A 13758-nucleotide genomic window follows, 5' to 3' on the forward strand; every position below is an offset into this window, starting at 1 on the left:
CATGAGTAGATAATGAAAAAAGCAACTGACGACTCTTGCCTTGCTGACAGTCATCACACACTAAAGTTACAGCTTTATTAACTGACACAGAGGGAAGCTCATGACGATGTAAAATATGCTGGACAATTGGAGAGGCTGGATGTCCTAGACGCGAGTGCCACTGATCACTTGACACCTTAACGCTGCTGAAGGCTTGCTTAACAGAAGACACATCAAGATTATAGAGACCACGTCGACATCCCCCTCTAAGCAGAACCACCCTGGTGTCCCGGTCCTTAACAAGGAAATACCATGGGTGAAATTCAAAGAAAACATTATTATCATGTGTGAATCTCTTAACAGAAAGAAGATTGCGAGTAATGGATGGCACGCGATGAATGTTTTTAAGATGTAGGGGTTGTGTAGGTGTAGGAATTATGGATTGACCAATATGTGTAATGCGCATACACGTACCATTTGCAGTTTGGACAGTGTCCTTGCCATGGTATTGCTCCTTGATGTTCAGCTTGTTGAGGTCGTTGGAGAAGTGGTCCGTCGCTGCAGTGTCCGCATACCAGTATGGATCAACTGGATATGAGGGAGTAGAGGTGCCGACGTGGTAGGCAGCAGTAGCACCATCATTGAGAGCAGCGAGCTGGCGGTCCATATTACGACCGTCGTTCCCGGTCCCTAGAAAAATTTTCTGGAACCTCTTGAAGCAGCAGGATGCAGGGTGGCCAATCTTGGAGCAGATTTGGCACACCGGACGAGCTCCACCGCCTCCCTGACCACCAGCGTTGCGACCACCGCCTCCCTGACCCTGCTGACGCGCAGGAGGAGGCGGCGTGGCAGGTCCCTGCGGGCGTGCGCCAGGAGCAGAAGTGCCCTGCTGGTACGTAGGCGCGCGTCCACCGCCTTGGCACGAGGTGTAGTTGGCGGAGTGGATATCAGCGCCGAGCTCGGCGCGACGTGCCTCGACACGCTGCTCGGTGTTGAGGAGCTGCGCGTAGACATCCCATATGGGCATAGGGTCGAGCACCGACCGAGCAGAGACACGATCAGCAAGGGGATCATAGTCACTGTCGAGGCCAGCGAGTAGCAAGGCGTTTAACTCTTTTGGACGGAGCGGCTGCCCAATCGACGAGAGCACATCCGCCAGGGACTTGACCTTGTTGAAGAAGGCGGTGGCGTTGGGGTAGTCGTGCTTCCTGGGTACGGATCTGCATGACCCGCGCCATCGACTGCGACGCGAAGCTGGCCTCCAGGGCCTCCCACGCCTCCTGCGACGTCGGAATCATCATGACCATGCCGAGGACGCCCTCGCTGAGGGAGGACACGATGGCCGAGAGGATCGACTGGTCCTGCTGGTGCCATGCCACATGCTTGGGGTTGGGCTCAGTTCTGGCAGCGACGCCCCCGGAAGCCGGAACTTGGAGCTCTGCGGCCGGACAGGGTAGAGACCCGTTGACAAAGCCGAAGAGCAGGTTGCTCCTCAAGATCGGATCGACTTGAGTGCGCCAGTAGAGGTAGTTGTCCGATGTAAGGCGGATGGTGAACTTGTTCGTCAGATCGATGGGAGCGTCGGGAATCCTCGACGCCATCACTGCCCGAGCGGTGCTTCTGGAGCTCATCGAGACGCCAGCAGAGGCTATCCTTGCGGACGAGGCGGATGACGAGCTGGAGAGGCTCGTCGATATGCCAGACTTAGTCATGGCGCAATCGGCGGACGACGGCACGAGGCGGCGGTCGCCGATCTAGGCTGCGGCGGCAGTAGGGTAGGCGGAAGCGAGAATTAGGTTGGCTCTGATACCATAATAGGAAACGTAATGTGGTAGGTTAAGTCTCGTGCTATCTAGGGCCGGCCAGGTATCATTATATATCAAGATTTGGTACAGAGGTACAAATACAACACGTACAAAAACTACATCCATATGTACACATACTATGGCTCTGTTTGGTTGGGCTTAAAACTGCATTTTGACTTTTGGCTTATAAGCCACAAAAATACCTAAATAGTTGCTTTTGACTTTGATTTTTTGCTTATACTATCATCTAACAATATCAAGTCAAATGTTAAAAGTCAAAGCCAAAAACACCTGATTCGATGCTTTTGTGGCTTATAAGCTAAAAATCAGAAATCAGTTTTAACCCCACCAAAAAGATCCTACGGTTATCACTCCTGCTGCCTGCTCCACCGCTGTACCGCTAGGCTAGCCGAACGCGGCACGCACCGCAGTAAAGAGGCCTCGCCGAGTTAATTCCCACCACCCTTCTCCTCACCAAACCAATTAACCCCTCCAGGGCTCCCTCTTCTTCGGTTCTTCCTCCCCCGTGTGCGTGCGTGCGTGCGTTCCTTGGGACTACGACCTCTGCAGGTCTCCCACAGTCCCCTGAATAAATAAAAGCCACGGAGGGAATGCAGCAGAGAGGGGGGCAAGAAGACGTGAGATGAAAGCAAGCGAGCGAGCGACGCACGCTGAGCTGAGCTGAGCAGCCGCAGAGAAGTTGTCGCCAAGGAGAAGGAGATAGAGGCAGAGGGAGAGGGAGAGCAGCAGCTCATCTTTCGCCATGAAGTTCATGAAGCTCGGCTCCAAGCCGGACGCCTTCCAGGCCGACGGCGACTCCAGGTCAGCCCGAGTTCTTCAAAGCTCCCTCCCTTAGCCATTGCAAACCTTGCATCTCTACTTCTCTTTTTACCAACTGGCCAGTGCGATCAAGCAGAAAAGTCACTCTTCTTCTTTCTTCATTTCCCTTTTTTTCTTTCTTTCTGAAATCGCTTCTCTTGCTCCTGTGGAGCGACACAATGTCAATAACGTCTGATGCATTAGCGAGCCTGCATGTCCTAGCTAGCAAGTGTTCTTGGCTTCTCGCTCTAGGCCCTGGATTAGATGCATGCTCTTGGTCCCCCTGTTCATCGTTGCAAATCCCTTTTCTTCGTGGAAACAAAACAATAATGCAGCGTTTATTTTCCTCTAATCGCAATGCCCTTTTTTTTAGTACAAATCATTTCTTGCTTGTGTGTTCTTGATCCTTCTTCCCGAAAACAAGAGAATGATTTTTTTCCCTTTTGTTAATTATAGGAGCAGAATTACTCTGATCTTGATCTTGTAATATGTGGGGCTGCACTGCTCGAGTGCTCGTGAGCCTACGTGTGTTGCCTTGCCTTGCGCGGCATTTTTGACCAGCAATGGCGAAAAAGCTGGCGCCCCTGGCCTTTTGGTTGTACAAACAAAACATGGTCGTAGCAGTTGAGATAGGAACCATAGGATTCTTTCGTGTACCTTTTTTACTTGTAAAGTGGTAGTAATGTGACCAAATGCTGCTTGCTCTCTGTTCTTCTACCTGGCTAGAGAGTAGAGACCCACATGGCCATGCCCACTGGATCTTGGACTCCACATCTCCTAAGTTTATTTTTTAGTTTTGGTTGAAGCGTATCTGTATGTCCTGACCTCCCAACAAGAACATTTATGCGTTTTGTAGACAGTAAGGATATGAAGATGTTTTTTCGTAGTAATATTCCATCCATGTCTCGTTCAACAGCGCTGTAACTCTGAACAAGCCAATTTCCTGCAGATATGTGCTATCCGACCTGCCGTCAGACATCGTCGTCCATGTCCAGGATGCAAGGTTCTACCTGCACAAGGTAATTAATTCATCTGCATTTTACCCACTGATCAATCAACCAAGCTCAAGCCAGTTCATTGTCCCTGCTGTATCCGAAGCCATTGTGTGCTGAACCTCGAGTGAAAACAACGCATCCGCCAATATACAGCTACGAGCACACCGCGAGATGCAGCTGTAGTTAACATCTCTTTTTGTCAAGGCGCCACTTGTACTTTGGATCCATGCTGCCGCTAAGAATCTTTCCAAGAATTTCTTTAGATCAGCTTTCCATTTAAATTTAAATATACATCATTTTGCTGCGTCTGTTCATCAGCAGACGAGAGAATGCTACAGCAGATCAACAAATGCTCACTGTTCAATCAATCACGCTTACTGAATAAATTTCGCTTAAAGAAAAAACATTGGTGGCTACCAAAATTTTGCTTTAAATCAACATTGGTGGCTACAAATTTTGCTGTAGAAAAGGATTGGTTACTGCTGTAGTTTTTATCAATTTTTTGCAATCTATTTCCAGTTCCCTCTGCTTTCCAAGAGCAGCCTGCTACAGAAGCTGATCATTGAGGCGAGCCAGAGCGGCGGCGGCGGCGGCGGCGGGGACGACGAGGTGTACCTCGACGGCATCCCGGGCGGCGCGAGGGCGTTCGAGATCTGCGCCAAGTTCTGCTACGGCATGGTGGTGACCCTGAACGCGCACAACGTGGTGGCGGCGCGGTGCGCGGCGGAGTACCTGGGCATGACGGAGGACGTGGACAAGGGCAACCTCGTCTTCAAGCTCGAGGTCTTCCTGGCCTCCGGCGTCTTCCGGAGCTGGAAGGACTCCATCACGGCGCTCCAGAGCACCGCCGCGCTGCGTCCCTGGTCCGAGGAGCTGAAGCTGGTCGCCCGGTGCACGGACGCCATTGCCGCCAAGGCCGCGGCCAGCCCCGGGAGCGTCGTGTGGTCGTACACGTATAACCGGAAGGCCGCGTCCTCTGAGGAGATTGTCGAGGAGCGCCGCCGGTGCGGGGTGGTTCCGAGGGACTGGTGGGTGGAGGACCTGTGCGAGCTTGATGTGGAGCTTTACGGGCGCGTCATGGTGGCGGTGAAGAAGTCCGTGGGGAGCAGGGACGTTGTCGTAGGAGAAGCTCTCAGGGCCTACGCCGCGCGGTGGCTCCCGGAGAACTGCCTCGAGGAAGAAGAGGACGGCGGATCCATGGCGGCGTACACGAACGTGCTCGAGACCATCGTCTGGCTGCTGCCTAAGGAAGACGACGACGACGATGGATCAATGTCGGCGTCGCGCTGCTGCTCGTGCCAGTTCCTGCTGAACCTGCTCAAGTTCTCCGTCGCGGTCGGCGCCGGGGAGCCGCTGCGGGAGGAGCTGATGGACCGGGTCGCGCGGCAGTTGCACGAGGCGTCGGCCCGCGACCTCCTGGTCCCGGCCAGGCCGCCGGCGCAGACCATCTACGACGTCGAGCTCGTCGAGGCGCTCGTCGGCAGATACATGCGGCGGCGGAACGCCGGGGTTGGGGAAGACGGGCTCTTCCTCAGCGGCGACCTTGAGAATGAAGTGGAGGCAGACGAGTCCTTGCTGAAGCTGTGCAAGCTCGTCGACGCGTACTTGGCCGAGGTCGCCGGTGACCCGAACCTGCAGGTTTCGACATTCGTCAGCTTGGCCACGTCCATGCCTGAGCCTGCCCGGCCGTCGCACGATGGCCTGTACACCGCCATTGATGTCTTCCTCAAGGTAACATAAACCATGATGCATCTCGTGTTTGTTTGACTGACAAGAAAAAATCAGATCTGTTTGTAATTCTTGCGTCAATTGATTGTTGTCAGGTGCGGCCGAATTTGGGCAAGGTGGAGAAGAGGACGATATCGGGCCTGATGGACGTGAAGAAGCTCTCAAAGGAAGCCTGCATCCACGCCGCGCAGAACGACCGCCTCCCGCTGCGCGTCGTGGTGCAGGTGCTCTTCTTCGAGCAGCTGCGCGCGGCGGCGCCACCGCCGCTATCCGCCGGCGCCGGTAACGTGCTAGAACTCGAAGACGACGACGGCTGGAAGAACCAGGCGCTGGCGCTGACGCTGCCGGAGACTCTGCCGCCGACCCCGGCGGCCCTGAGGAGGCAGCTGGGGAGCCTGAAGCTGGCCGGGGAAGACGGCGTGGGCGGCGGAGGGGACGGGCGGCGGCTGGCGAGGAGCGCGAGCATCGCGAACCAGAGCAGCAGGCTGTCGCTGTCGTCGCGGTCGCGGCGGATCTTCGACAGGCTGTGGGTTGGCGGGAAGATGGTGCCCGGCGGCGAGGTTGTCAGCAAGAGCTCCGACACGTCCGGGAGCTCGCAGAGCCCGCGCTCCTCCGCCGTGCCGCCCAACAAGTCGTCGTCCAGGAACCGCCGCTACTCGGTGTCGTAGGCGCCGCCCGGCTGTACAGAGGACGAATGGTCGACGACGACTGTCGCGGTGTCGCCGGACGAATGGTCGACGACGGCGGATCGACTGCTAGCATGCTAACTTCGATTCAGGATTTCAAGGGCTCTGTTCTGATGGATGCATTTGTTGATCTGATCGACGTGCTCGCGGGGGCGACGAGGAACCAGAAATTGATCCTTGATTTGCCGAACATAACTGCTCTGATCTTGACACGATCGGCTGTCTTTCTCTTAACTCTTTGTTAGCTCGGTGATCTGGGTAACCGCCTTTTGGTGGTTCTGCTTGGTATGCGAACCGGATATCATCGTGCTCGTGACGTGAGCAGGGTGCAGGCCAAATCGTACTTATAAAAAATTTCATGGTTGTTTTGGGCTGGAAGCTTCACGACTCTCATCGTTCTCGTTCTCGAAGAACAAATTTGGCAGCAGTTACGCTGTCCGGGCAAACAAATGGAAGTCTAACATCCAACTCTTTTTTTTAGGAACGACGTGGCTTTATCGATTCAAGCGACAAAGTACAAAACATCAACAAAACTAAAATTTTCATTGTAGTCCTTCGAAGTAAACTTCTCTTGATCTATCTTTCGCATCTTGATACTTCTTCACGTATTCGTCGACAAAATTATAGAATACCATGCTTGCACAAGCTGAACTAATCTCAGAGGTTTTGAAAAGCCGCATGAGCCGCCCACCTCAAACGGTGAGAACCTAAGATTATTGAACGCACCATGGCCGGGGTAATACCCTTTGCGAGACAAGCTGTAAAACTGTTTCTCCGTCGATGAATCCACAAGGAAAAAGACCAACAACCCGAAAATACGTGCCGTGAGAACCACTGATTCCGTGGCATAGGTTTCAACGCCTATACCAGAACGATAAAGCAGCCAGGACACCAATCTTCTAGACGACAGCGTCTCCATCACAAATGGAAGTCTAACATCCACCTCTGCGCAGTTAGAAAGGAAAGATTGAAAACACAAATCCATGCAACCCTGGTTGCTCGGTTAAGCAAACTTCTGCGCGTTAAGCAAATATATTTGGGCCGCTTTGCAACCCTGGTCGCTCGGTTAAGCAAACATGGACCGTTCCCCTTCTGGGCGTTTCTAGCGCCTTGCCAAACCATGGGCATATTGGGCCTACAAGAACGAGAGGCAACGTGGGCCTTCTATACGTCCTGCAGCCCGCCCCGCCCCGGGGTCTCGCTCTGAATTCTCCTGTTTATGTTTTTTCTTTTAATAAACGTTGGGTGAAATTGTAATTGCGATTCTGTTAATTATGTAACCTAGGCGACTAGGGTTTCTACTTCGCCGGCGGCTTGACTTCGGCGTCGATTCTACTTACTTTCTCTCCGGTTCTCCTGGGGATTGCCTGCGGTCGTTCTCGGGCTGATAAAGGGGACGCCTTGCGCGTCTACCCGGCCTTGGACTCGAGTCGTAGGCGGAAACTAGGGTTTCGGCAGATCGATCTACTGGTCTTATTGCAATGGCGTCTTCTTCCTCGATGGGAAAAGGAAAGGAGGGGGCGGCTCTGGTGAGCGCCATGAACAAGATGGTTCTGCATGACGCAGAATTGGATGATGTGCAGATCGGGGAGGAGGAGATTGGGAAGCTGGAGAAAGAAGCGCGGTGGCTGGTGCTGGCGCGAGTTAACACCACTCGACCTTTCAACGTGACTCCCTTCTATGATACAATGAGATCCATCTGGGGGCTGGCTATGGATTTTGAACCACGGGAAGTTGATGATAATTTGTTTCTGTTCAAGCTATTTTGCCTTGGCAATTGGAAGAAAGTTACGCAGCAGGGACCTTGGCTCTTCCGAAGGATGGTGGTGGTGCTGGAAGATTACGATGGCAAGACGGATATGGCATCTATTCCTTTGAATCGTACTGCCGTTTGGGCGTAGATCCATAAGATCCCGGAACTCTATAGGATTCTGGCGGTGGTTGACCAACTTGCACGGCGGATCGATCGGGTGTTAAGCGTCGATCTGAATCCAGTGAAGCTTTTTGAAGGTGACTATGTGCGTGTCCGGGCTAGCATTGAGGTTGGTGATCCCCTGATTAGGGTTGTGCCTCTGAAGATTGGGAAGGAACGGAATCTGCTTGATGTCAAATATGAGAAGATGGGCCTTTTCTGTGAGATCTGTGGCATCCTTGGCCACGACCGGGATGAGTGTGGCAATGGAATTCATGATGACAGTGCGGAGCAATACGGCACGTGGATGCTGGCTAAGCGTCGTGTTGCGCCCACGAGCATGTCCTTCGTCGCTAGAGCTCCGTTCTCTGGCTGACGGGGAGGTGGCCGTAACCAGGGTGGACGTGGTAGGGGTTTGAGTGCCAAGAAAAGATCGTCAGATGATGCTAATTTAGACAATGAGGAAGATCTTAAAGATACAGCCGTCCTGCAAAGAACAATCAGCCTATCAATGAAGTTGACAATGCTTCAGCTAAGAAAAAGCTTGATATGGACGTGGACGAGGGTACGCTGAATCTGAACATCACCACGACAGAAGAAACAACAGGTGCTTCGGCGGCTAATGGGGATGTACCCCCTCCACCGCCACAGTACATGAAACCTAAAGCAAATAAGAAGAGCAGGCAGGGTGCGTCTCCCTCAAAACTGATGGATCGGCGGCCTCCCTGGAGGAGGACCGCCGAGTGCAATGAGTATCCTAAGCTGGAACTGTCGTGACATTGGCAACGACGCGACAGTTCGCGAGCTCCGCACTTTGGTGCGACCGTTTGCCCCCTCTGTACTCTGCTTGCAGGAGACTCAAGTTGGAAGTATGAGGGCTCAAAATCTTTCTTTTACTTTAGGTTTTCAGAATAGCTTTGCTGTTAGTAGTTCTGGTCAGAGTGGGGGCTTAGCCATGTACTGGAACAATGATATTGCAATGAATCTAATTCACTATTCTCAGTATCACATTGATATGATAGTCCGAGCAGGTGATGCGGATCCTTGGCGACTTACCTGCATCTATGGTGAGGCGTCTGTTAGGGAGAGACACAAAACATGGGAGCTCCTTCGATTCTTCCGAAGTGAGTCTGACCTCCCATGGACCTGCATTGGTGACTTTAATGAGGTGCTCACCCAGGAAGAGCACTTTGGTGTGGGCGAACGTGATTCTGGACAGATGATGGGATTCCGTGAGGCAGTTGATGTGTGTGGCTTGTGCGACCTCGGTTTCAATGGCAACGTCTGGACTTTCGAAAACGTGTGAGGGGTGGTTCCTATACACGGGTGCGCCTGGATCGAGCGTTGGCATCAACGTCCTGATGGATGAGGTTCCCTTTTGCGGGTGTGTTTCACCTTACGGCTGTCAAATCAGATCATTGTCCTATTCTCTTGAAAACGGCGGAGCCTAATGAAGGAAGTAGGGAACGGGCTGTGCGGAGCTTCAGGTATGAAAAGATGTGGGAAACCCACGAGAATTTTGGTGAATTTCTGAAGCAAAAGTGGCTGGAGAAGGAGCCGGGTACAAGCATGGCGGCTCTGCATGCAAAACTTGCTTCTTTGGCTTGTGATCTTAATGCATGGAACGGCGAGGTCTTTGGGGAGATGCGGAAAAAGACTTGTGAGGTTCTTGCAGAACTCGGACGGCTTCGAGCTCTTCCTGGGCGTGTCGGGCCATCGCCGGCCGAGTCCAATATCGTGGAAACTCTTACTTTATGGAATCATAGGGAGGAGATCATGTGGAGGCAGCGGTCTTGGGTACAATGGCTGGCGGAGGGGGACAAAAACACACGTTTCTTCCACCAGAAGGCCAGTGGACGACGAAAGAAGAATCGTATTGAGCAACTACAATTGCCGGATGGGTCGGTCACGCAGGATTTTCATGTTATGTCTCAACATACTGTTGATTTTTATTCCAATCTCTATACTTCAGAAGGTGTTGCAGCCATGGATGAGGTCCTTCACACAATACCGCGGAAGGTCACGCCGGCGATGAACGAGAGGTTGGACCGGCCGTACTTGGAGGAGGAAGTAAAGCATGCTCTGTTTCAAATGTTTCCTACAAAGGCACCTGGGCCTGACGGGTTCCCGGGTCATTTTTTCCAGAGGCACTCGGATCTGTGTGGGAAGGAATTAACATTGGCAGTTTTCAATATTCTTAATGGCGCTGAAGTTCCCAAGGATGCTAACCATACCTTGATTGTTTTAATACCAAAGTGGCAGGTGCATCTTCTCTTACACAATTCCGCCCTATTAGCTTGTGTAACGTTATCTTAAAAATTGTGTCCAAGGTACAAGCTAACAGATTGAAAGAGATCTTGCCGGAAATTATTTCTGAGGAGCAGTCAGCTTTTGTCCCGGGACGGCTAATTACGGATAATATCATTACAGCTTATGAGTGTTTGCACTTCATGACGAAAAGGCGTGCACGTGGAGGGCAATACTGTGCTTTGAAGTTGGATATGATGAAAGCCTATAACCACGTGGAGTGGGATTATCTACGAGCTATGCTACAACTCGGTTTTTGCCCCCGTTGGGTCTCGTCTATTATGAAGGTGGTCATCTCGGTCACCTTCTCGGTTCTCTTCAACGGCGAGCGCACAGGGTTGTTCCAGCCGAGCAGGGGCATCCGACAGGGGGATCCAATTTCGCCATACTTGTTTTTGCTAGCAACTGAAGGTTTGTCTTGCCTGTTAAGGAGCGGGGGGAATTCAGAATTGTTGTCGGGCCCAATGCACCCCCGGTCAGTCATCTCTTATTTGCAGACGATAGCTTGCTTTTTGTAAAAGCTAGTGTGGAGGGAGCCGTCACTATCTCCCAGGTGATTGAACAATATGGTCAAGCCTCTGGCCAGCGTGTGAATAGGCAGAAAAGCTCAATTTTCTTCAGTAAAGGGTGTCCAAATGATGTTCGGCATGCTGTCAAGGAGCTACTCCAAGTACCTAATGAGTCTCTGAGTGCAAAATACTTGGGGATGCCAACGGATGTCAGGAACTCTAAGAATGGCGCTTTCAAGTATCTCAAAGATTGGGTTTGGGGGAAAGTGAAGGGTTGGATGGAGGAGACGCTCTCTGCCGGTGGCAAGGAGGTCTTGATCAAGTCCGTTGCCCAGGCTGTGCCAACATACTCCATGTCTTCCTTTAAGCTCCCAAGAGGCCTTTGTCATAAAATTAATTCCCTAATCAGATGCTTTTGGTGGGGCAGCAAAAACGGCAAGCGGAAAACCCATTGGGTCTCATGGGATACGATGACTATGCCGAAATACATGGGAGGCCTCGGCTTCCGTGATATCGATCTCTTCAATCTCTCTCTGTTAGCACGACAAGCTTGGAGCCTACTAACGGCGCCGGACACTCTCAGTGCGAGGATCCTGAAGGCAGTTTACTTTCCGGATTCTTCAGTAATGCGAGCTGAATTGGGGTCTCGCCCATCGCAGATCTGGCGGGCTATTGTTGAAGGGAGAGATGTGTTAAAACTCGGAACGGTTCACCGAATTGGCAATGGCGTGACCACCCGTATCTGGCATGACAACTGGATCCCTCGCGATGAGAGAAGGCTGCCGGTGTTGTCCTTGGCTGCAGATCCTCCGGAGAAAGTTTCTGAATTAATTGATCACACGTCCGGGAGTTGGGACATTGAGAAGCTCACCACCAATTTCCTTCTTATGGATGTTGAGGCGATTCGGAGTATTCACCATCAACCATGGTGATTTCTGGGCATGGCACTTCGAGAAGACGGGCGTCTTTAGCATACGATCATGCTACAAAATGCTGGTTACCACCAAGAGAGTCCGTGAGGACTGGTTGGAACAGCGGCCTTCGTCGAGCTCCGATCGGTCGGAGAAGGCTTGGTCGCGTATGTGGAAAGTTAAAGTGCCCTCGAAAGTCCATGTGTTCGCTTGGCGCCTTGCCCAGCAGTCGCTGCCTACAAGGGATGTTCTTAATCACCTGTCATATGGCGGACTCTTCGCTGTGCTCAATCTGCCATGCAGTTCCGACTCGTGGCGCCATTCTCTCATTGAGTGCACAATGGCGCGAAGTGTTTGGGCTCTCACCGACGAGCAACTTGCGGAGAATGTCGGAGCTTCTGTTTGCCCCAGTGCCCGAGAATGGTTATTTCATCTTCTGGAGACGGTATCCCATGCAGAATTCACTCAAATTCTTTTGACGTTATGGGTGATCTGGTCAGCACGGCGCAAGGCGATCCATGAGAGTATATTCCAGAGTCCTGTAACCATTCATGGTTTTGTTTCGAAGCTTCTCTCAGACTTACAGGTGGTGCAGGCTCCGGCTTCGTCTCGCCCGAGGCTTGCCGTGGCAGTAGCTCCTCGATGGATTCCACCTCCGGATGGCTTCCTCAAGTTCAATGTGGACGGAGGTGTCGCTAAGAACAAGAAGAAGGGTGAGCTGCTGTCGTTTGCAGGGATTCTGAAGGCAGGTATCAGGGATCGTCCGCTCGTATTTTCGATGCCATCACTGATCCTCCCCTGTAGAAGGTTTGGCTTGCTGTGAAGCTCTCGCTTTGGCCAAGGATCCGCATGCACAGAAACTTTACATTTCTTCAGATGCGGCGGCGGTGATCCAAGGTATTCGTCAAGGCAGCCGCTGGTCTTATAGCGCAATTCTGCGAGAGATTGGCGTCCGAAGCAGGGAGTTTCAGGATGTTATTTTCATGCATGAAGGGAGGGCCTCTGATGATGATGCCCATAGCTTAGTGAAGAGTGCTTTGTCTTTTAACACATGGTAGATTCCTCTGGCTGTCTGGGCCTTGGAATGAGACTTCTGTACCTTTGATTATTAAGCAATAAAGCCATGTGTTTCGCTCAAAAAAAAAACAGACGTTGGTGTGTGGTTTTTGACTGACATGCAAACTTTGGTACTTTTGGCGCAATTTCTTGCCGGTTGATTGGCGAATATTTTCAATAGGTCATGCTTTCATTATAGACCCGAAACCCTGATTTGACCACCAGCAAAAATTGAACAGGACTCCGAACTGCTGCTATGTACTCCTACTTCAGGAAAAATTGAACAGGACTATACTACTTCTCGAACGACCAACATTCTCCCTTCCGGCTACTCTACCACCAACCACCGCATACTACATGACAACACCAATAAATGGAAATAGCATGGCAAGTTAACGGCTAACTGCAACGGCTGAGAGCATCAGCCACGGAGCTTTCGCAACGGCGCTTGGCATGCACTTGCGTCCAAGGTTATTTTGCCGTTTCTGGACCGCGTCACGCTGCAACGTACGTACGTATGCGTGGTTACCGATCCGCCGTTCTCATGGTCCCGCGTACAACACGGTGACTAGCTGGGAACGGCCGCGGGACTTGTATATATCCCGGCAAGGAAAACGAAGGCTCTTGCTGTTGCTGCATAATTTCCGTTCTTCGGATGTGTACAAGCAAGTTAGTTGAAATGCAGATTGGGATTGCAGAGCTTCGTCTTCTTTTAACTGATGGCTAGCAAAGGCCGGAGATCATATAACGTTGCTAGCTTAAGATTGACTAATTAAAGTGAGTTAACCCCTATTTACAACTTTAAGGGATGGCTGCATTCGTCACTCCCGACGTTGGTAATGGTCAATGTATAAATATGAGTATATGACTGCGGGGAAGATCAATGGCCGATGTACCAGAAAAACAAAGTTGTTGCGTGGAAGAAGTGAGCAACGTAGTAGCTAGGGAATATCGGTAGCCTTCATCGGAAGGAGACAATGAAGGAGAGGAGCGTGGGTGCATGTGTATACATTAGTCTTTTTTCTTTAAAAAAGAGAGAGTCTATACATTA

The 13758-nt window shown here is 51.7% G+C and overlaps 1 protein-coding gene across 2 annotated transcripts; it reads left to right on the top strand.

Annotated features, from left to right (window-relative positions):
• Positions 1 to 2235: 2235 nt before the first annotated feature.
• On the top strand, positions 2236 to 6390 carry LOC100826012 (BTB/POZ domain-containing protein NPY1). Of its 2 annotated transcripts, none has more exons than XM_003564145.4 (4): positions 2236 to 2606; positions 3553 to 3622; positions 4118 to 5329; positions 5422 to 6390. In XM_003564145.4, exons 1-4 carry the CDS (start codon positions 2548 to 2550, stop codon positions 5992 to 5994), a joined length of 1914 nt encoding a protein of 637 aa, XP_003564193.1. In that variant the 5' UTR covers positions 2236 to 2547; the 3' UTR covers positions 5995 to 6390. The 2 variants fall into 2 exon arrangements, with proteins under 2 accessions (XP_003564193.1, XP_024313005.1); XM_024457237.1 differs by lacking the exon at positions 2236 to 2606 and adding an exon at positions 3193 to 3462.
• The last annotated feature ends 7368 nt before the right edge of the window (positions 6391 to 13758 follow it).

This window comes from Brachypodium distachyon, chromosome 1 (assembly GCF_000005505.3).
Source record: "Brachypodium distachyon strain Bd21 chromosome 1, Brachypodium_distachyon_v3.0, whole genome shotgun sequence".
Taxonomy (NCBI): domain Eukaryota; kingdom Viridiplantae; phylum Streptophyta; class Magnoliopsida; order Poales; family Poaceae; genus Brachypodium; species Brachypodium distachyon.